The sequence below is a fragment of the Theobroma cacao genome, chromosome 7 (genome assembly GCF_053813885.1).
Source record: "Theobroma cacao isolate CCN51 chromosome 7, ASM5381388v1, whole genome shotgun sequence".
Classification (NCBI taxonomy): Eukaryota; Viridiplantae; Streptophyta; class Magnoliopsida; order Malvales; family Malvaceae; genus Theobroma; species Theobroma cacao.
Window position 1 is genome coordinate 9,392,687 of NC_142645.1, and position 16,819 is coordinate 9,409,505.

General features: G+C 34.4%; 1 protein-coding gene and 1 pseudogene across 1 annotated transcript in view; both read left to right on the plus strand.

The window, feature by feature from the left end:
* Positions 1 to 1,143: 1,143 nt before the first annotated feature.
* On the plus strand, positions 1,144 to 3,891 carry LOC108662767 (indole-3-acetic acid-amido synthetase GH3.17-like; annotated as a pseudogene).
* Positions 3,892 to 5,700: 1,809 nt separating this feature from the next.
* The window catches only part of LOC148761638 (indole-3-acetic acid-amido synthetase GH3.17-like), a 69,979-nt gene continuing 58,860 nt past the window's right edge, over positions 5,701 to 16,819 (plus strand). Inside the window, exons 1-5 of the mRNA XM_088808674.1 lie at positions 5,701 to 5,738; positions 6,370 to 6,663; positions 6,892 to 6,996; positions 7,119 to 7,972; positions 8,097 to 8,590. Of these exons, the coding sequence (XP_088664800.1) occupies positions 5,701 to 5,738; positions 6,370 to 6,663; positions 6,892 to 6,996; positions 7,119 to 7,972; positions 8,097 to 8,590 (1,785 nt within the window). The remainder of the gene's footprint in view (positions 5,739 to 6,369; positions 6,664 to 6,891; positions 6,997 to 7,118; positions 7,973 to 8,096; positions 8,591 to 16,819) is intronic.

A 16,819-nucleotide genomic window follows, 5' to 3' on the forward strand; every position in this document is an offset into this window, starting at 1 on the left:
TTACTTTTAAAATATTTTTATAAAAAAGATCATTTTTCACAATTTTCTCTATGCGATTTATTAGTGCTAAATAGGGAGAATATTAACTGCCATAGGCACAACGGAGTGAACATAAGGATTAAAATAATTTAGGAATAATGCTTGAATAAGCTCCTACATTATCTAGGAAAGTTTCAATAAGTTCTTATTCTTTTATTACGTTTAATCAAACGATCGTATTTTTATTTTAGATCAAATAAGTTCTTATGACTAATAATTGACTAATTGTCATTAGTCAAAATATCACTTGTCATTTTATACTATTTATTGCAAAAGCAGCACGGGGGCTAGGTTATAGCACTGACATGATGTTAACGTGGATGGTGAAAAATGTGGCATGGTTACGTTATCATGTCAAATTAACATGTCATATTATCATCAATTATGATATGTCAACATGTCATATATTTTTAATTATAATATATTAGCATACCACGTCAACGTCACCTAATTTAAAATAACAAATAACATTTTGACTAAATCAATCACTAATCATAAAAGCTTTTAACTCAAAATAAAAATATAAAAATTTATTTAAAAATTTTGCCAATAATTTATTTGAATTCCATATTCATCTGTCAATATTTAATGCATGTAGAAATGAAATATATGAACAATGAGAACTATTGCAGAGAGTTTTAGAAATTGATAGAAATTAAAATATTCCTTTTATAATGAAAAATGGAAGATTTGAACTAGAGTTTCAACCATTGAGTTAAATATTTTAATATAAAAAAATGAATAGAAAATTATATGGAGTAAAATATATATTAATGTTACAAAATTTTTATCTTGAGTATGAAAATTCATATAAGATAAATTCAATTGTGTACTCAAATCACATTTAAATAAAAAAAACTAATGATGATTTTTTTATGTCAAACAGTCAAATTCTTGGACTCAACACGTTATATCATTTCACCATATAACTTTCTTGAGAAATCTTAGTTTTAATTATTATTTTTTATTTTATAAAATCAAACCATCAAACTTTCAAAATTCTTTTATCATCCCAAATAGTGGAAGCTTAAAATTAAACCAAGGCATTACGTATTATTCTGGGAGCTCATAATGAAAGGAAGCCATGATCTAATAGCAACCGACATGGGCAACCGGCAGTAGTTAGTAGGAGGAGGTTTTCTGATTGATCATATGCTTGTTGTTTAGCCATCTGTTAAACTTTTGCGTGGCTGCTTTATACTTTTGTACAGATTTTGGTCACGGCTTGTCTCCTCCACTGGTTTGTGGTCTGTAAGCTGCCTGGGTTGAAAGTGGGGAGGGTAGAGCCGCTCGATGATCACTCAGGTTTTGTTCTCTCTCTCTGTCTCTTTATATATATATATGTAAATTGACTTGTATACGCCAAAGCTGCTTCAGGTTCTCTTCTACCTGATCAGGTTATTGGCACTGCTACCAGTGTCTGTGGTAGCTTCTGTACCGCCACTACACACTGGGCACTGCCAGTAGTACAAGTATATATGCTTGCTGTGCACGCCCAACGGAAGGAAAACATAGCTCAAGTATGATTGCAGAAAGCATACCGCATCCTCCTTCCTCGAGAGCTAGGAAGGACCATCCTCTTCCTTGCTGTAATTTTGAAGAACTTTACGCTTTATGGAACCTAATTAACTTGATTCGATCCTCTCAATAAATTATTAATATTATTATTTTTTTAAGTAAGGTTTTATAGGACCATCATTTTACTTATTATACTATCCATCTCATTTTTTTTGTCAATTTTTTTAAATGTTTCAAAATTATGCCCATTTTTCTTTTTTGAACACTTAATATTTTAGGTTTAATTTTCTATATTCTAAGCATTGCAAAGATTTGAACATTTGACCTTGACCTTATAATGAGGAGTTTAACTTGTTAGTAGCAAATTCCATTTGGTTTTTGATTATTGTCTTGCTTTGCTATACAAAATTGTTCTTCAAAGTAATTCTACTGCCCTGCCTTTGATCCAGCTCTGGCAGCTCGGGTGGAAAGAATAAGATTATGCCTATGACAGCTAAAGAAATGGATAAAAGAACAATCATTAGAAATACTCTTCCTTGGTCTGTGATAAACAAGTTAGTTGATAAGCTTCAATTTCATTATTTTTGGTTGAAACAACTTCTAATAAAATGAGAAATACTTTTAATAAAGATCAATCTAGGTTGATAAATACTTGTCTGTGCTTACCAATATTCCAGATTTATCGATGGCTTAGAACGAGGAAAAGGAATGTGCTTGTTCTTTGTCGTTCCAGACATTAAAACTCCATCTGGTTTGAGGGCAAGAACTATTCTAACCAGCTGCTTGAAGAACAGTTATTTTGAAAAGCAGATGTCCAGTGTTTATACTAGTCCTTATGCCACAATCTTGTGCTTAGACATCAATCAAAGCATGTACTGCCAATTTCTTTGTGGATTATTACAAAGGGATGAGGTCTTAAGGGTTGGTACCAGTTTTTCTTATGTTCTGGCTCGAGCTATCAGGTTTTTAAAAGATTACTGGAGAGAGCTATGTGATAATATAAGAACAGGTGAACTTAGCGATTGAATCACCGACCATGGCTGCAGAAATGCTTTGTCGCTAATCCTCAACAAACCAAATCCACAACTGGCAGATTCAATAGAAGGCGCATGTCGTAGAAAATCATGGGAAGGGATAATTAAAGAAATTTGGCCTAGAACAAAGTTCGTAGATGTTATCATAACGGGTTCTATGGCCCATTGGATTCCAACACTTGAATTTTATTGTGGTGGGCGCCCTTTAGTTTCATCATATTATGCTGCTTCTGAAGGTTATCTTGGTATCAATCTTGAATCCCTGAGCAAGCCCTCTAATATCTCATACTCTCTTCTTCCTAATATGGCATTCTATGAATGCATTCCTATAAAGGAAAACCATACAGAGTTGGCTGATCAGCCTCAGCATTTGGAAGGCGTTTTATGGTCAGGATTGCGCAGAAACGCAGGACAAGAAGGAAGAAACTGAACCTGTTGAGCTGGTGGACGTGAAGCTCGGTCAATGTTATGAAGTTGTTGTCACTACTTTTACAGGTAAGCTCTTCAGTGCTCTTGTGATCATCTTGTATGCCAATTAAGCTTTGCAGCTTTCCCTTTTAGTCCCCAAGGAGCTCATGGAATAAAATATTATGATTTTATTTCTCATAATTTTTTGAAAACTTTTCAGGCCTATACGGATACAAAATTGGAGACATTCTCATGGTAACTGGTTTTCACAACAATGCTCCACAATTTCATTTTATGAAAAGGCATGGTGTCCTTTTAAGCATTGATGTGGAGAGTACAAGGGAAGATGGCCTGTCGAAGGCAGTGACACAGGCAAAGCTCCTGATTGAGCCACTCGGCTTCATTCTGACCTACTATACTAGCTATGCTGATACTTGTTCTACACCGGGGCACTACGTATTATTCTGGGAACTTAAAATGAAAGGAAGCCATGATCTTCTGGAGATTAATCCTAAGATAACAGAGGAATGCAGCTACATTGTGGAGGAATCACTAGATTATACGTATAGAGTTCTGAGGAGGGGCAACAGGATGGGGCCATTAGAGGTAAGAGTGGTAAAACATGGAACATTTGATGCTCTAATGGACTTGTTCATAGCAAAAGGAACTTCTGTGAGCCAATACAAGACACCCCGGTGCATCAAATCTGAGGAAGCTTTGAAGATAATGGATGCTGGGGTGGTTGGAAGGTATTTTAGCCCTAAGGCTCCTTGGGAGGAAACTAAATAAATGGCATATTGGTCATGGCATATCTTTTGGTGTTTTCCCCAAGCTCACTTCCAAGTGTTGTACTTGGAGTCACTTGATAATTTATTGAGATTCAATAACAAGTGCTGCACCGTTGTACCTGCAACGGGACATTATAGGTAATTAAGAGTTGAGATAATTGGTGAATAAAATAAATAGAATTTTAAAGTTTGAACAAAAGACTTTGTATAATTATGATAATTGATGAATTTCATATTTTAAAAATTCTATAGCACAAGTTATATATTAATATCTAATTGTTACCCTAATCAAGACTTGATTGCAGAAGCATGACATATGTATAGCCTTTCCTTTCTCGAGAGCTAGCTAGCTAGCTAGCTAAGGACCATTTTCTTACTTTCTATATTTTGGAACACCTTTACGCTTTATTTCTCTTTGAGTTTGGTCCATCAAATTTGGCTTTCTATTGCAACTAATTAACTTTACTCGATCATCTCAATTTGTTTATTTATTTTTTAACTCAAGCACTTGTATATATATTTTATTGTCACGTTGATTAAAAAAAAAAACTTATCATTGCAAAGAGCATTATCTTCCTTATTACTTATTACTCTCTTAGTCTCATTTCCTTTTTAGATGTTCCAAATTTATGTCCATTTTTCTTTTATGAACACCTAATATTCTTCCTTCTTTTATATTTTGACATTGATAGGCGCAGCATCAATTTATTAAAAAAAATGCACACTAAAACCAGTGTTTTTTCCTAAATTTCGTTAAAGGGATAAGATAATAGTAGAAGGAGTATATTTTTGAAGAACTTTACATTTGTGTATCTTTTGAGTTTGGTCCATTAAATTTGTTATTGTATTGCCACTATTATCCTTGTAAAACTCGATAAATTTATTTATTTTTTTACGTGTCTCCAAAATCATGTGATACACATTTTGATATTCTTTAACGCTTAAAATTTATATTTACTATTTTATATCATATAAAAATATATTAATTTATTTTTAAGTTGTAAAAGTCGAAAGATTCTCGCATAATTGTCTATTAAATATAAGTTCATTATGACATACTAGATAATTAAATTTATTTTTTAATAATTTTTTAAATTGAATATTATTTAATCATTTGCGAATATATTCCTGATACCATGGAGGGGCTTATAACAATTTCGACTGTTATCCATGGTGCCACTATGATGGCAACGGGAATTTATTTTTAATAGAAGACGATCACGTAAGGGGATTCTTTTGTTTTCAAAATAATAAAATATTAAATTGAATTAATAAATGTGTAAATTGAGTCTAATTAATATAGACATATATTTATATTGTTGATATTCAAATTGTTTTAGATTTCACCTCAATTTGTGTTTGTTTTATTACGGAATCATTTCGAATTTCAAATTATTTTAAGTTGAGTATTGGATATTTTTTATTTGAATTTGAGTTAGACTATTTTATTTTATTTATTAGGTTATAGTCGGTTTCGATTTTGAGTGAATTGATTGGGTCAAATTTTACCAGGTATAGGTTTGGTAATGCTATGACAAACACCCAATCACTTAACATTCACACGATTAGAATGGTTAAAAAAATCATACACATAAGAGACAAAAATTTTAACCCCCATTCGACACAATTCACCTTATCTACATTCATGAATAAGAGAAAAATCCATTAAATGTGGAAAAGTTTAGTCAACACGCAAGTCAATATCACTTGAAACTCAAATCCCAATCAATCCCTGAACACTAACACTATGAAACAAAAAAAAAATCTCAAATCTAACTATAATCTCATGTACATAAAGCACTCTTCCCTAACAATTCTCTGTACACTCAGCCTTCTAAATCTTATAACTCTAATTACATATTGTCCTATTGAGACTCCTCTATATTTATAGCTTACTCACCTGACCACCAAAAATGCCTGCCCTCCTGGAAAAAGAAGATATTGGAAACAGGTTCCTCATCATCTTAAGTATCCACTGTACTTTAACCATCTTTACTGTTTGCATTTCCAGCTTCTTAAAGAATATAAATGTCTCAGCATATAATAATCATGGAATAAAATATAATTTTTTCCACTTCCCTTCCAGCTAGTTTAATTTTCAAATGATAGAGCTTTTTCATACTTTGCACCCATATAAAAGCTGTTTCCAGCTTTCCTCATCCCATTGTCAATTGCCTCATGCATAGTCTCTTACTTTTACAAGTCTGTTTTTTCTCTAAGTATTTCTTGGTTTTTATTCTCTCTCTCTCTCGGTTTCCTCATCCAAAATCTCTTAACGTTTTTGCAGGAATTACATGTATATATATGTTCTTTTCTGTAGCCCCAATCATAAGCTTTTTAATATGTTGTGTTTTTGTTTTCAATTAGCTGACAATTCCGAATGAAGTATCTGTTCCCAACCACTATGTCAAACAGTCTTGCCTCCTGGAACTACAAAAGGTAGTCATTTTTTGCTTCATTGTTTTGATATAATATAATAATATTTAATTTCTGTATCACGGTAATTCTCTGAACTCTCTTATCTTTGCGCTGATAGACCTATGATGTTAATTCTTGCAATTGGATTTCTCCTCTCCTTTCAGTTTTGAGCTGATGGCACCAAATGACAGTATCATTGAAACTGGCTGGAAGATGATAGAGGATTTGACTACCAATGCTTATCAAATACAGCAACAGTTACTGGAAGAGATACTGGCTCAAAATGTACATACTGAATATCTTGACAAGTTTCTCAATGGGAGTTCTGACAAGAAACTTTTCAAAGAGAAAGTTCCCATTATCAATTATGAAGACATCAAACCTTACATGGAGAAAATTGCTAATGGAGAGCCATCAGATATCCTTTTAGCTGAACCCCTCCTTGAACTCACTCTAAGGTACAGACCATGTTGTAATTTCTTAATCTATTTTTTTTTTGGTACTTGAGAATTGTTGGTGTGTCTAATCATTACAAAGGTTTGAACATTTGACCTTGACCCCATAATGAAGAGTTTAAATTGTTAGCAGATTCTTGGTGATTCAAATTCCATTTGGTTTTTGGTTATTGTCTTGAATTGCTATACAAAATCTTCATCAAAGTCATTTTACTGCACTGCCTATGACAGCTCTGGCACCTCGGGTGGAAAGTATACGATTATGCCTATGACAGCTAAAGAATTGGATAAAAGAACAGTCATTAGAAATACTCTTCCTTGGTCTGTGATAAACAAGTAAGTTACTAAGCTTCAATTTCATCCCTTTCGGTTGAAACAACTTTGATATGATAAGTAATACTGTTAATAAAGATCAATCTAGGTTGACAAATACTTGTCCGTGCTTACCAATATTCCAGGTTTGCGGATGGCTTAGAACAGGGAAAAGGAATGTACTTGTTTTTTGTCATGCCAGACATTAAAACTCCATCTGGTTTGAGGGCAAGACCTAGTCTAACTAGCTGCTTGAAGAGCAGTTATTTCGAAAAGCAGATATCCAGTGTTTATACTAGTCCTTATGCGACAATCTTGTGCTTAGACATCAATCAAAGCATGTACTGCCAATTTCTTTGTGGATTATTACAAAGGGATGAGGTCTTAAGGGTTGGTGCCGGTTTTGCTAATGTTCTCGGTCGAGCTATCAGGTTCTTAAAAGATTACTGGAGAGAGCTATGTAATAATATAAGAACAGGTCAACTTAGCCATTGGATCACCGACCCTGGCTGCAGAAATGCTTTGTCTCTAATCCTCAACAAACCAAATCCACAACTGGCAGATTCAATAGAAGGCACATGTAGTAAAAAATCATGGGAAGGGATAATTAAAGAACTTTGGCCTAGAACAAAGTTTGTAGATGTTATCATAACGGGTTCTATTTCCCAATGTATTGAGACACTTGAATTCTATTGTGGTGGTCTTCCTTTAGTTTCAACATATTATGCTGCTTCTGAAGGTTACCTTGGTATCAATCTTGAACCAATGAGCAAGCCCTCTAATATCTCATACACTCTTCTTCCTAATATGGCATTCTATGAATTCATTCCCATAAAGGAAAACCATACAGAATTGGCTGATCAGCCTCAGCATTTGGAAGGAGTTTATGATGATCAGGATTGCATAGAAACGCAGAACAAAAAGGAAGAAATTGAACCTGTTGAGCTGGTGGACGTGAAGCTTGGTCAATGTTATGAAATAGTTGTCACTACTTTTACAGGTAAGCTCTTCACTGCTCTTGTGATCATCTTGTATGCAAATTAAACTTAGCAGCTTTCACTTTTAGTCCCCAAGGAGCTCAGGGAATAAAATATTATGTTACTCATTATCTGAAAAATTTTCAGGCCTATATAGATATAAAATTGGAGACATTCTCATGGTAACTGGTTTTCACAACAATGCTCCACAATTTCATTTTATGAAAAGGCATGGTGTCCTTTTAAGCATTGATGTGGAGAGTACAAGGGAAGATGGCCTGTCGAAGGCAGTGACACAGGCAAAGCTCCTGATTGAGCCACTCGGCTTCATTCTGACCTACTATACTAGCTATGCTGATACTTGTTCTACACCAGGGCACTACGTATTATTCTATGAACTTAAAATGAAAGGAAGCCATGATCTTCCGGAGATTAATCCTAAGATAACAGAGGAATGCTGCTACATTGCGGAAGATTCACTAGATTATGTGTATAGAGTTCTGAGGAAGGACAATTGGATCGGGCCATTAGAGATAAGGGTGGTAAAACATGGAACATTTGATGCTCTAATGGACTTTTTCATAGCGAAAGGAACTTCTGTGAGCCAATACAAGACACCCCGGTGCATCAAGTCTCAGAGAGTGTCATAACGTGCGGGTTCGGGAATCCGACCGCCAGACACAAGTGAAAACTCACTAAAAAATTAGGAGTTGCCACTAATCTTTTTTACTAGGTGTGATTGGCCACCTATTGACTCGATTCTAATCGATGAAGCTTTAAATTAATTTTAAACTCACCGAAAAGAACCTTAAACTAGTCTACGTTTTTCTAGATCTAATTTCGAGAGTACGGTTAAGCCCGTGGAAGGATTAGCACCCTCAGGATGCCCGTTCCATGAACGGTACCATTTTTAGATTATCCTATTAGGCTTTTATTATATTTCTTTAGTTATTATTTTCTTATTTTATCTCCTATTTAACCTGAAATGGAATGCAAATGTGAGGCAAGATGAAATGCATGACGTGAGACAAAAATGTCGGACGAATAACTTTTTATTGAGGACGTTTTCCTGAATCCGCCCATCATACTGGTGGGATCCGGGGTGTTCTCTCACCTAGGAAATTATTCGAGAAATTCGCCTTCGCAAATTCGATGAATAAATCCCGTCATCGGGATCATCGTACATTTTCTTTTAAAATAATATTTTCGTGCATAATGAACCTAATTCGGGCAAAAGCCTTTTATTAAAGATGCTACTCGAGCCCTCCCATCATACTAGTGGGACCCGGTGACATCTTTTCACTTAGGAAACTTTTCGAGAAATACCCGTCTTCGCAAGATCCTCGGAAGATCCCATCATCAGGGCTTAAACTCGAAAACAAAATATTTATATGCAATGATATGCATGGTGTAATCTATGCTATGCTAAATGCAATTAACTATCTTTATTATTATTTTTTAATTATTATTATTATTTTATTTTTTATTATTATATTTTCTATTTTATTCCTTATTATTTTTTTATATCTCATATTTTTATCCTAAATTCCTCATATATTTTCCTTTTATAATTAGATAAATTATTTATGATTCCATTTAATGCTTAGTTTTAAATTAGTTATTGTCTTAGATTTTTATTATCATTTATTTTATTTATTATTTTATTTATTTAATGTCATGTATATTGTATTTTCGCAAATTAATTGTTTACTATATATTCGAATTATTATTATTGTTTTTATCATTTTTTTATCTATTGTTATTTATTTATTATTTTTATTGAATAATTTTTGTATAGTCGAATTTTTTATTTATTAAAATTTCGAGATCTTGAAATCGAGACCTTCCTATCGTACTGGTGGAGCCTTGATTCGAATTCCAAACCTAGGGAATATAAGCCCGGGATTGCGACTTCTCGCGTCCCGACCGATCATCCCATCATCGGTATAGAATTAAGTACTTGTCTTATTTATATGAATAATTCTTCACCTTGCTTTAATTTTCATGTTACTCATTTATTAAATCTATTTTTATAACCTAATATGTTCCTTTATGTTTTTCATCTATCCCAATCTATCCATTAGCAAATAATTTTCCATCTCTCATTTAATTTAATCTATATATTTTTATCAAGCTTCTATTCATTTTGGTTTACTTATTCCCCTTTTTCTCTTCTCTTTCTTTCGTCTAAATCTATCATTTTTTAATAAACACTTCTTTATTTCACTATTGTATATTTTTTGTATACCTAAATATGTTTTTATAACTAAGTAATTTTTCTACTTCTTTCCTAATTTTATTTTCTTTTTATGTAACTAAATATATAATTTTCTTTTCTATTACCAAATGTTTATTTTTATATATTTCATATTAGTAAATTTTCTAACATTCATATTCCAGCACAAACATATCTTTACCTATTTTCCTTTTTTATTTATCATCATTATTACTTTTATCAATTGCATAAAATTATGTTAATGATTCTCAAAAATAAAAACAATCAACCCAATCATTATGCAACAAACTCAATATGTCAAAGGTCCAAAGCTTACCTAAAATTTGAGCCCAGATCCGCTCAAGGAGAAACCAGATCTATAGAAGGCCCAAAAAAGCTTGCAAGCCTGCTTCAAGAATTCAGCCTCCTGGTGCCCAAAACGGTGCCGTTTGAAGGACTGAATATGAACTCTTTGTGGGTCAAAACGCCGTCATTTCACAGTCACCAACCCCTAGCTATAAAACCCTCATTTTCTACTTTCCTCTTCATTTTCTCTCATCTGTTTCTCTCTCTAGCCGCAAGATTCTCCCTTCTCTATAAAAATCCCACCTTTCTCTCTCACACTTCACACCGACGACTTGGGGACTTTCTCGTTACTCCCTTGCTCCGGCGTCGAACTCTTTTTCTTCTTTTTCACCGCCAGACAGCTTCTCACCGGCAAACAGGGGGCTTTCTGTTACTCCCTCTAGCAAGCCGATTAGATCTCCCTCTTTTTCTCTCCTTTACTGCAGATCAGGCTCCTCCTCACCGTCGGATAGCTCCTAAAACCCAACTCTAAAAAGAAACCCCACCACCGGCAGCACAAAAAGTCTCTCTCACCTCCAATTTGAACTACCAAAAACCCAAATCCAACTCCCAAGAACCTGAACTATTCTCCTTTTCCCATTATGCATCCCTTTTCTGATTTTTTTATATTTTTTTTGGTATTTTTGGTTGAGGATTTGTGGTTTTTTGGCTGCCTAGGAATTTTTTTGATTGCTCTCGGATTTTTGCAGGTTTCCCCCCTCTTCTTGTTTCTGGCTACAGTGGGGCTTTATACACTCGGCTTTTCAGCCGAGTGTAGTGCCTCCACTACCCTACCAGATGCGAATTTTTCGCGTTTGGCAGGGTGAGGGAGGTGACTCACCCTGCCAGTCGTACCCCTCTCTCTCTTCTATTTTTTTTACTTTTTTTGTTTTCATCATTTTTATCTTTTATTTTTATTTATTGTTTTTTTTTTCGATTATAAAATTTTATTATAAATTTTTTAGTGTCTACAATTGCCCCTCTTTGGCATTTTGAAAATCCGAAATAGTGCAAAGACGTAGACACTGTATTTGATTAAATTCTTTTAATTCTCTTTCAAAGATTTGAATCTGACTCTTTAGATAAAGAATCGTATACTAATAAATGAGTAAAATACTTGAGTGCCTGTTTTTTTAACTTTATTTGCCTCTCCATGTTTTTCTTTAATGTTATTTTATTTGATCATAATCACATAGTTTAATTACTTATAAACGATATCAAATTAATATAATAATAAATTAAGGATATTTATGTAACCCTCTTCCATACTATATATTAATTCCACTCCTTATCCTATGATGATTCAAGCTCAATATATATTTTCTAGTTGAAATTTCAAGCTTTAACCGTTCAATATCACATCACTAGGGACTTATGTGAATGTTTATTTAAATCGGTGCTATGTATTTATTTTTAATTGAAAAATTAGACTTTGAAGTCTTCTGATAAAGAGATATGTAGTTAGGTAATAGATAGAAACATCTGTAATAATTGGTTTGGTAAATATAAGGGGAAAAGGATTCAATTGAAACAACAGAGATAGGATGGGCCAAAAATAAGAAAAAAACAGTCTTAATTGGTATGTAAAGTATGTACATAAAGCATTTTATGGTTTAATTTTCTCATACCTAATTAAATTTATAGACACGTGAGTAAATGCTTCCTAGTTAAGAGTGGGATTGGTAATTGGGTGCTATAAGAGTATAAGTTTTAATGAAATGATTAATATACTTATTTTAGAATGTGTTCAATAATTCGAATTTGAAAGTAAAAGATGAAAATAATGATCTTGTGTATAAATAATATAAAATTTTAAAAATAAAAATTTAATTTTTCACATTCGAATTATTCAAATTGATACTTTTGGAAAATCTTTTAATATTTTTTTAATTTAATCGTAGTTATGTCATGCATTATCTTACGTGCAAATAAGAATATATGATGTTCAAATTCTCACTCCATAAATTCTCAATCCCACCGTAATGGCTCTTCGTAATGAAACGATCTTAGCAATAAAATTAAGAAAAACGAAGTCCAAGCTAAAAAATAAATAAGTATATATAGCAATAATATTATTGTGGGTTTATATTTGATGCATTGATAATATATAGTTTATATATTCTATTAGTTGATCAAATATTGTCACTTTATTTATGAGATAAAATTAAAAATTTATAAGAATTTAAAATTAAATATTAAAAGTGTCTTCATGATTAATTAAACAGAAATAAAATAGTTTCATTTTTTCTTGTTCTTCATTAGACATCCAAAATAAAATTTTTTATAATATAGAAATTGCTCAAACCCTAAGAAAGATATTGAGAAATTGGTAAGAGGATTTCAGGTTTTTGTTGAAAGAATAAGAATTCAAATAAAAAACCGCATCTTTCTAAAACCCTAAGAGAGAGAGAAATTGTTTAAACCCTATGAGAGGTGGAGGAATTTGGTAGGTGATTTTGGATTTTGTTAAAAGAATAGTAATTCAAATGTAAAAATTAATTAACAAAAATTACTAACGGCAACGAGTGAAAATTATCTTAAAATCTTTAATTATCTTATTATTCTTGAAGTTACGTAATTTGTCAAACTTAATTTTAATGAAAAAAGAAAGAGAGATAAAAAAATGATTGAGTTGGAGAGAGATAGAAAGATGAGAACAAGAGAAGAACGATTGTGAGGGAGTTGAAGAGAGAAAAAAAAGACAAATTTTTATTTTTATGTATTTTTAAGAAAATCTTTTAACATTTAATTTTAATTCAATAATAATTTTTAATTTTATCTCGTTAATGAGATAGTAGTATACAATGAACCGACAGTTTGTAGAAGATCGTGCACAACAAGTGTAGGCAAGCTAATAGAAAAAAAAAATGCAAAATGCTCTCAACCAACATAAATTCCCAAGCCTCCCTACCACCCATGGTCCACCCTCTGGCCGGCCGCCGGACCCAACCCAGCCACCGCCGGCAGCCCCCTTTGGCCTGTCGACAGCAAACCCTCCTGTTGCCTGGACGAAGCACTCACAACCGCAAATGATAGAGGGCAGTTCTCAAGAGTCTCATGCCTAACTGCAACCCCCAACTTCCCCCAGAGCAGTCAAAAATCCTTTCTTGCTGTTACAAACGCAACGAAACCAGCTTTGATACCACCCACACGTCCCTCTTTTCGCTACAAAGATAAGCCAGCTGTACATTTTTTTGAAGATGAGATTGAAGCTCTAGCGCAACCCTTCAGGTTCTCAATAGTCGAAAAGTTCTCAAAGATGCCTCGCTTGACTGACATTCGGAAATCTTTTGTGGGTTTGGGATTATCGGGTGCTTATAATGTCCGGTGGATGAACTACAAACATATTCTAATAAACCTGTCGAATGAGCAGGATTTCAATAGGATCTGGAGGAAACAGACTTGGTTTATTGCCAACCAGAAGATGCGCGTTTTCAAGTGGACGCCCGATTTCGAAACCGAAAAAGAGTCATCCATAGTCCCGGTTTGGATCTCTTTCCCAAACCTGAAAGCCCATTTGTTTGAGAAATCAGCTCTGTTACTGATCGCGAAAGCCATTGGTTATCCACTTTATGTTGATGAGGCCACTGCAAACGGAACCCGGCCAAGTGTGGCTCGGGTCTGCATTGAGTATGACTGCTTGAAGGCTCCACTTGACAGTGTTTGGATCGTGGTTAGCAAAAGAGGATTGGAGGATATGTCGGGAGGCTACCTTCAAAAGGTGGAATTTGCGCCAATGCTGGAATACTGCAGCCATTGCTGTCATGTTGGACATGGAATCTCAAACTGCTTAGTACTGGGACAGAAAAGTGGGACGGTCAGCTCCAAAAAAGGGAGACAGCAACAGGAGAGAGCTAAGCAACCAGTCGAAAAAGAACAAACAGCCAGATGAGACTTTGGGAACTAAAGAAGGAGAAAAGCCTAGGACCGCAAGAGAAGGAGAGAAGGAACTGAAAAGGGCAGAACAGTCTAAACAGAAAAAGCAATGGCAAGTAGTTGGAAAAGTTGGTAGCAGCGGAGCAAAAAAGACAATGGAAAATGAAGATGAACCAGGCTTTGATGTTCGGCATGCCGGCGTCCCAACTTCAAATAAATTTCAGGTAATAATGGAAGAAGATATAGAAGAGCAGAATCGGGCTTCGAAACAGGGGCAAATAGAGGTAAACAATGCTCATGCAAGTGAAATTAATTTTTCAGCCAAGTCGGGAGTTACGACAAAACGTCGAGAAGGTGCGGTGGTCAAAATCCACGGGGATGTAATGGACGGAAGAAGCAGTCGACAGAAGGAAATGGCGAATTTTCACCGAACAGGGAAACGGAAGAGGAGCAGTCGACAGGGGCAGAAGGCATGCACGTGATCGGCGAACTGAATTGGACAGAGAAGCTTGCAATTTTTTCTGTAAATGTGCAGACCGAGAAAGGCGAGGCTCAGGAGCATTTTCACGAACAAGGAAAGTTTACTCAAATCGGATATAACGCGGAAGAACGAGGGAGGACAGAACCCAAAAGGGGAAAGCCACAAATGGCTCCAGCAATAGGTAATTTCGACGTGCAGGACAGGCGGTGTCACGACCCGGAACTCCCATCGGGCCCGTGACAACCGCCGCGACGTCCCGATAAGCACTCATTACCCCGAATGCCGATCGAAACCCCGCAAGGCTTAGCATCAACTTCCGCATCTCCCCGGTGAGCGATAGTTATTAAATCTCGCATTTCAAGAAATCATAAGTTGTTTCCAACTCAAAACAATAAAAATATTATTTTCTAGCTCACTGGGGCATTTTCGTCATTTTTTTTTTTGAAATTTCGAAATCCGAAAAAATGTAATATGTAAGTGGAAACACATATTTCATGATTTAAATTAAATTTTGAAGTCTAAAACATTCGTTTAAAGTAAAATTATAGCTATTTGAATATAATAAAAACATTAAATAAAATATTCTATTTTCTTAAAACACAATATTTTCAAAGTCTTCCTAAAATAACTTTTGTAGCGTAAGAGTAAAATAAATTTATTCATATAGTAATAAAGATAATTAAAGTATGAAATTTCGTTTACAGTGACACGTGGGCCCCCAACTAACCAAGAAAGTGTAGAGCTACGAACCCTTACTTCCTATGATGCAACTTCGAGATTAATTCTCGTCTTAATCAACTATCAACAAACTGTCCTGAGCCTGAAAAATGGATAGGAAGAGGGGTGAGATTAAATAATCCCAGTGAGTAAACAATTACCATCAAAAGCATCTAAAGCTGAGTAGATGGAGGCAATATAAAAACGTTATATCTCAATAATGTTCATAACACAAAATTCGTTTCAATCTATACCAAATAATTTCTTTTCATCAAAATTTCCCCGACTTATGAAATTTTTTAAACTTGGCCCTGCCAATATCATTCTCGCGGGTACCTTCGTCAAGGTATCCCACTGAGACCGCCAAGGCTGTTCAATGACCCATACCCATAAACATGTTTTCACATCTGACACACAGCCGTTCCTTGGCGTTGGCTGAGTCTCACTCTCACGTGGTGGCCCGAACGTGAGGTGCACTCAAATCATACCTCAGGAGATACTTCACCCAACATCTCCCCCTGGAGGTAAGTATATAATTGAGTTACCGTGCCCCTCTCATAGGCAGTCCACGGAAACCCCCACCACTGCAGTGACCGTTTAATATACCACCAGACCCATAAAAATTCCAGTAGCATAATATGGCGAATAAAATGTAATCCAGTCTATCGAGACCAATCGAAAATTGTTCATATATTTCATGCCAACCCCAAAAATTTAGCCATCATGCTACCATAGTGTCTTAAGCCCCAATTTCAATAACATATAAAATCAAAAATTTCAACACAGTCTCCATATACTCAATTTTTCCAAAACAATATTTGATTTCAAAACCAGTATAAATCTCATTTTTATTAAAAAAACATTTTAATTGGAAAACATAATATTTTATAATTTAAATTCACCATTCAATAAAAGCATCAAACAAGTATAATTACTCTAGATATTTAAGACGATAAATTGTCCACTCACAGTTCTAGGAGTCGATGTACTCCTAATCCCAGTCTTCAAGCACAATTTTGGTACTTTTACCAGTGTAATTTGCTCACCACCTATCCACAATGTACAATACATAATTCATCACATCAATGCTTGACCATTATAAAATCAATTCAGGCTCGGTATATATGCATGATATGACATGCAACTTATCCGACTACCGCTTAAATGCGGTGCTGACTTAATTCGGCCTATTACCCGATTAAATTACTAACGCGTCCAATTTAATCTCAAATTAAT